The 7,035-nt window shown below is 37.3% G+C and overlaps 1 protein-coding gene across 2 annotated transcripts in view; it reads right to left on the bottom strand.

Annotated features, from left to right (window-relative positions):
* ARL5B (ADP ribosylation factor like GTPase 5B) overlaps positions 1-5,968 on the bottom strand; it is a 24,854-nt gene extending 18,886 nt beyond the window's left edge. Inside the window, exon 1 of one of the 2 annotated variants that reach the window (XM_011364383.2) lies at positions 5,632-5,968. In XM_011364383.2, coding sequence (XP_011362685.1) covers positions 5,632-5,680 — 49 coding nt within the window. In that variant the 5' untranslated portion in view covers positions 5,681-5,968. Of the gene's footprint in view, positions 1-5,095; positions 5,116-5,631 lie in introns of those variants that run through there. The other variant, XM_023533117.1, reaches the window with a different exon arrangement.
* Between the last annotated feature and the right edge of the window lie 1,067 nt (positions 5,969-7,035).

Genomic DNA, 7,035 nt, shown 5'->3' with positions numbered 1-7,035 from the left:
AAGGACCATGAAAATAATGCAAAAAAGAACTGCTAAAATAGTCAATAAAAAATTAAAATTAAATTCTAAAACATAAAAATCAGTTAACCCAAAAGAAAGGAGGAATAGATGAGACAAACAGAAAACAAATAACATATCTTATCTAACCATACATATCATAAACCCAATCACATTAACAAACTTGATTAAATATTCCAATTAAGAGGGAGAGAATTTCACACTCATATATGTGTTTGTGTGTGTGTGTGTGTGTGTGTATAACAAGATCCCACTATATACTCTCTAGAAGACATACACATTAAGATATATATCTCAACAAGACTAACAACTATCTTCACTTAATAAACATTTATAGAACATTGTATGCAAATGCAAAATATATTCAAGAGCAAATGGTACATGCACCAAAACAGACCATATAGATGGACAATAAAAGTGTTAATAAATTTGAATAAACGGAAATCTAAGAGTATGTTTCTGACCACAGTGGAATCAAATTAGGAACTAATCATAAGCTATCTAAGAAAATAAGTATTTGGAAACTAAACAACACTTAATAAATAATCCGTAGGTCAAAGAAGAAATCAAACAAAATTTTTTAAAAATATTTCAAACTGAATAATAAAATACATGTTAAAATTTGTGGAATGATGCTAAAGCAGTACTTAAGAGGGACATTTAAAGCTTTAAAATCTTTACATATGAAAGGAAGAAGAGAGAAATACAATGAGGTACTCAAGCCTCACCCTTAAGAGGATAAAGTGGAGGATAAAGTATGCCTGGAGTAAGTAGATGGAAGAAAACAAACATCAGAAATTAGTAAAATAGAAAATAGAAGCAATAGCAAAAATTAAAATCTTTTCTTTGAAAAGATTAACAAAACAAATTAGAAGGATACTTCTGGACTTCAAAATTACTGTACTATGAAGTAGTACAGTAATCAAGATGGTGTAGCACAGCATAAGGATAAATATACAGATTGATGTATGATAAGACTCACATTTATATAATAATTTCAGTTTGACAAAGGCTCCAAAGCAAGTCTTCATTAAATTATGCTGGAACAAGAAGATACCCATGTAAATTAATAATGAGCCTCAAGCCCTACTCACGTCGTAATCCTAAAAATAACTTAAGAGGGCTTAAAGACAAAAGTGTAAAAGCTAAAGCTTCTAGATGAAAGGAATGGGACACAGAAAGCAACAGCCATTAAAAAAAATTGAGAAATTAGTCTATACCAAAATTAAAAATTTGCACTGAGCAGAAATGCACATTAAGAAAATAGGGAAGCCATAGACTGGGGTAAAATAATGATAAAATATATATCTGATAAAGGACTCAATTCCGGAATGTACGTGTGTGTGTGTGTGTGTGTGTGTAATTCTAAATAATTTTTTTGCATAAAAAATTTTTTAAATGGGCAAAAGGACTGGAACATTCCTCAAAGGAATATATACAAATATATACCCAAGTAAAAAAGTGTGTGACACTCAACAGTCATTAGAAAAATGCAAATTAAAACCAAAATGAGATAGCACTACCCATCTCGCAGAACAGCTAAAGTTAAAAGGAGAAAAAAGAGAAGAATGATACTGGTCTTTTCAACACTAGAAGCTGGGGAGAATAATACCTTCAAAATTCTTAAAGAAATGTTTTCCAACTCAGAATTCTATATCCAGCCCAATTATAAAGCAAAAGTGAAGAAAACATCAGTACATTTTCAGGCGTTTGGAATTGCAAAAAAATAATTATCACTTTGGACGACTTTACGAGAAACTTCTGAATGACGTGCTTCATCAGAGAAAGAGTAAAGCAAGAAGGACATAAGTTCTAATAAAATAGAAAAGCAAAGGAAATTCCTAGAATGATAGCAAAGACAAGTCCAGAAGTGTGTACCAGGCACAGGGGGAAACAAGTCCAGTTTGGAGCCGGACAGAATAGAATACTGAAGGTGTGAGGAGAAAGGATAACTCAACTGATAGGTGCAATATGGGGAAACCTGTATAGAGTTTTGAGATAGCATAGTCACATGTACAAAGAAACTAAAGCCATGGGATGTTGTCATTACTTACTCTAGGTGGGAAAAAAGTTGTAGAAAAAAGGGCAACAGAGTGCACTCTGGCTCAGCAGTGACAAAACTTCACCATCACAACAATGAAAAGAGTGTGGATTAAAGCAAAAAATTATATTGGGATGATGAGGGAAAAGGTCATAAAAGCACCAATGTCTCTTCTACTATAAGACAAATAATCTGTACACTTGAAACTAACATGTCAATTATATCTCAATTAAGAAAACGCAAATGATAATGTTAAAATTTCCATACATGCATATTATTCAAAAATATGGAATACTGGGGAAAAAATCAGGAGATTAAAGAGATTTGACTAATACATATCATTTTAAGACCTTAGAAATTTGTAACTGTTAAAAAAGAATGCATGTGTTACTTTGATATAAAATTTTGTTTAAAAGAAACTAAAACATTCAACAAAATTTTGATTGAAGATACAACAGTGTGTAAGACAAAGTTCATGCCTTAGCAGTTTATTTCTATTGAGAAAAACAGACAACAAATAAGTAAACACACTTATGATTACAGGTAGAGAAAAATGTTATTCCAAAACATAGAAAATGAGTATTTGGGGTGAGAAGAGCGGTCAGTGATGGCCTTTCTGAGGAGTGACATTTGATCAGAAATCTGAGCTACTTGAAGCAATGGATAAAGAGTATTCCAGGAAACAGGGAGCATGTAGATAGATAGTAAGTTTAAGTTTGTTATGTTTGAAACTAGCAAAAGTCCAGAATTAAGAGTAGAATAATGCTAAGGAGAGAAATTTAAGATACCAGATCTGTGCAGTCAGAAGTAAAGGACAATAACGATGCCACAAAAAGTTGGCTCAAAATGATAACATGAAATACACCGATAAAAAATGAGTAGATAGTGAAATTAAAATGTCATCGTATTTGGTTCTGAAAATTAACTACCACTAAGACCATATTCTATTTGCCCTTAATTCCAGGTAAAGTAACTGATGACCAGCTACACAGTGACAACAGAGAGAAAAAGACCATGGTCTATGAAAGTTAAAAAAGAAATGTTCAACTTTTGAGGAGAGTTTAAAAGATATCATAAACATATATGTATATATTTTATACAAACACCTACACAACCATATAGATATATAAAATGTTTGTAAAGACAATCAGATTTTAAAATTATTTGCGTCACTGATGAGTGTGTTGAAATATGTCTTGTAGCTTAAAATTAAGCAATACAAAATTGCAGAGATTATGTACTTAGTAATAGTTTTACTTAGACAATACATGCTTTAGTATACTTATTTGCAGAAAAGTAACACATTTATGAGAAGATGCCTGGTGCTCTAAAATGCTACAGGAAAAAAAAGATGGGAGTGAGGCCAATATTGGAACAAAGATTAAGGAAAGGAGTTTTTAAGGTAAGACAAGTAGTTCTCAACCCTGGGTGCACATTTGAATTGTCTTGGCACTGAAGCCCAGGACACCCCACTCCATTCTGATTTAATTGGTCTGAGGTGGGGCCTTGAGAATATTATTCTAATATACGACCAAGATTGAGTGACTTAACTATCTGGAATAGAGAGATGTGTTATAGTAGTGAAAATGGAAAATGCTGGGGCAGTCAATTTTGTTGATACAGAAAGTAAAAGTACATGGCTAAAGTATAGATCATTTACTTTAAAAATGAAACATAATGACTAAACTCTTCAACTGCTCCCATGACTCACTCTGTACAGTTTAATGTCCTAGTCAACATACAATGCCCTCTGTGATCAGGTTCCCCTGGCTACCTAGGTCTCCAACCTCATTTCCTCTAACTCCCCCACAGGCAAACTAAAATACAGCCAAACTAAACTATTTTCAGCTTCCTTCAATGTCCCAAACTATTTCTTTCCTCTCCCATTTACATTTTATTAGTCCTTCTGCCTAGAATAACATGATCCTGCTACTCAGTCTACCCATCATGCCTTGTAAACACTTATTACCTGATATTAAAGTCCAAGTATATCATTTTCTGTAAAGTCTTCCAGGAACCACATGAGAAAAATTAATCCTTTTTGGTACCATCACCATTTTTATACATATCTGTTCAATAATTTATTTACCATATGGCATTTTTTTCCATCTTTCTGTCATTTACTGATCTTTGAGCACTCTGAGAGCAAGTAACTTTACGTCTTTACTGTTTGTTTTTAAATCTTTTTATCTCTTATGCCTAAATGTTAGCTGCATGAATAAGTGATAGAATAACCACTAGTTCTAAAATTTCAACAGCAAAGTTAAAGGAAAAAAACCTAAATAGTCATGAGGATTTAGGAGACCTGGACAATTATGTGACTATAAAAGCAACCTATGAATATCTTTCATCATCTCCTGAATTTTCCCTTTGTAGCATCTATTCCCTTCTTTAGTCCGATTAAAGACTCAAAACACATGATAAAGAGCAGCTGCAAAACAAGAGAGGGGAGAAAGGGGAATGGGACAGGTTACGCAGGGAAAACCAACGTTTTATGAAACTACAGGAAAAGGTGAGCAGGTGGTTACTGCATTCACCTTTATACTCTTTAGCATATCTTAAAATGTGTATGCATATATCTATATTTATAACCTTGAAAAGCTTATTTTAGTGTTCTTATCAATCTACAGAACGAGTGGACTGAAACCATTTCATTTTCTTCACACCTAAATCCATAAAGAAGATACCATATTAGCAGTAACAAATTGATATCATCATAAAACACTGTTTTGTTTTTTATTATGCCCGGGTATTAAATGCAAAATGAAACTAGGTGAATTTAAAAAAATGGCTTCAATTACTAAGAAAATATTCTGTTAAAAGAATGCCTAAAACTATCTATTGTCGCCCTTTTCTTTGGGTATTTTCTCTCTTCAGAAGACATCACATCTCATTCTCTCTGACTCAGAACAGGTTTTACAACTTCTTGGCCCTCTGGACTTGTAACTTTTAGATGTCTCATAATCCATTCTAGACTAAATACGGACACGCAAGATCCTACATAGAACCAAAAGTCTTTAGTTTCCTAACATTTACGATAGGAATAAAGGGTTTAGGTTGAAGATTTCCAGAAACCCGTGTATTTCAACAGGAAAATTCGTTCCCAAGTTCTAGAGAGCAGGGGAAATTGGAGGGAACGTGAAGGCGCATCTCCTTCAAGAGCAGGTCTGAAAACGAAGCAGCATTATTAGTTTAAAAAAAGTTGACAGGTTTCTGGGAGGACTCTTATCCTGGGACAAGGCTTAGGATGTTTAATTAGAGATGTAAAAGGCCCTCAAAAATGCCTCCAGGTACCATTAGGTGCCTTCCGCTTACATTCACTAAAATCCAAAAATTCTTAGTTTGGATTCTGGGACACCAAATCTGTTTCCCCATTCCTCCCACACATCCGGTCTCTCCTGCATCTTCTCCCGGCCCTATAATACTAAGTTTCTACCCGTTCTCTTGACTAAGTCACTTCTCTGCATCTCAGAACATCTATATCCACCGAAAGCCCTGCCTCTCGCTGTCCCCTTCGGCGGCCAGACCCCCTTCCTCGGATTCGAGCCGTTGCGCAGCTCCATCCTTCTCACCTTGGTTGGAGAAGAGGCTCCACAGTTTAGCGAAGATCAGCCCCATCATGAGCACCTGGTTGGGCCGCGGGGTCCCTCAGCAGCAGGTGCCGCTGCGCCGGGGCCCCCACCGCGGCGCGGGCTGTGGGGAACCAAGGAGAAGCCGACTGAGACCGCGCGGCGAGGGCACTGGTTGGCCGAGAAGCCTCGATCGGCCGCTCAGCTACCGGTCGGAAGGCGCCGCGTCGAGTCCCCACCGGATAGTCCTTTGTTTCGAGCCCACTGAACCTAGAGCCGACCCGTAGTCCCCTCGGTCTGAACCCACCTACCCTCCAGAGCCCCAACCAGCCCAAAGCCCCGCCTCCGCTCCGCCTCCCCTCCCGATCCCAGGCCCACCCATCGCCGGAAGGACGGCACCTGACGTACGCACGCCTACGTCAACCCACGCCTTCGACGTGGCGCTTCCTCCGGTTTCGCTTCCGGTGTGCGGCCTCTCAGTGGCTTGTGTGGCAGGTGAGGGCGTGCGTGGGAGTTGGGGTCTTTCCCTAGCTTAACGCTTCTTTCACTGTTCAGAAGCGTTTGCCCGGTTCCCTTTCTCCTGTCTGGCACGTGCGTCCCTGGCATCTAGCCTGGGGGCAGACTGCAGTTTCTCCGAGCTGCCAGTTTTGCCGCACTGAAGTGAGGAGTTTTTGTCACAAGTGACAGCCTCCTGTCACCCTCTGCTGGCTAGCAGGCTTAGGGTTCTGCCGCGATTCTTAATTCCGAATGGACTTGATTGGAAGACGATCCGTGGCATGCCTGTAGCCAGAGTTCAGTTCTGTGATTAACTTATTGGTTCCCAATTTTAACATGCACTCAGTGTTTTCTTTGATAGCCATCTACAGCGTAAGAAAATAATTTTCTGAAGTGTTACTTGGCAAGAACTTCTTTAATGAAAATGGAATCCCAGTAATCTATCTCCAGTTCAATACAATAGTAAAAGTTACAAGTGCTGTACTTGGAGCAAAACAAAGAAACTGAAATTTAAGGGGAAAAAAAGGACCAGATAGGGAATTATATATATGCGATGTAATTTGGAACTATTGTAAATTTAAGATAATGCTTGGAAGAACTGGCTGGGCTGGAATTTCATTTATTAATTAACTAAGAAGTCTGAGTGTATTTAAGCCAATTTGCTACATAATCGTTTCAATTACTTTTCTTTTTTATTATTACGTTCTAACAAATGTAGAGGCTTCATAGCCTGGGGTGAAATGTAACTAATTCCCTTGAAACCAGTTGAAGGCATGAATTTAATTAAAAGAGACTGTAGACTTTAGTCAGGGCAGCGAGACCGTCAAACTACGCAAAACGAGGCATACTTCGTTTTATGGTGCTTCTCTTCATTGCTCTTCGCAGTTATTGGAGGGTTTTTTTTTTTTTTTT

This window comes from Pteropus vampyrus, unplaced genomic scaffold (assembly GCF_000151845.1).
Source record: "Pteropus vampyrus isolate Shadow unplaced genomic scaffold, Pvam_2.0 Scaffold96, whole genome shotgun sequence".
Lineage (NCBI taxonomy): Eukaryota > Metazoa > Chordata > Mammalia > Chiroptera > Pteropodidae > Pteropus > Pteropus vampyrus.
Note: the sequence above shows the minus strand (reverse complement) of the source record. Positions and strands in the feature narration are given on the sequence as shown.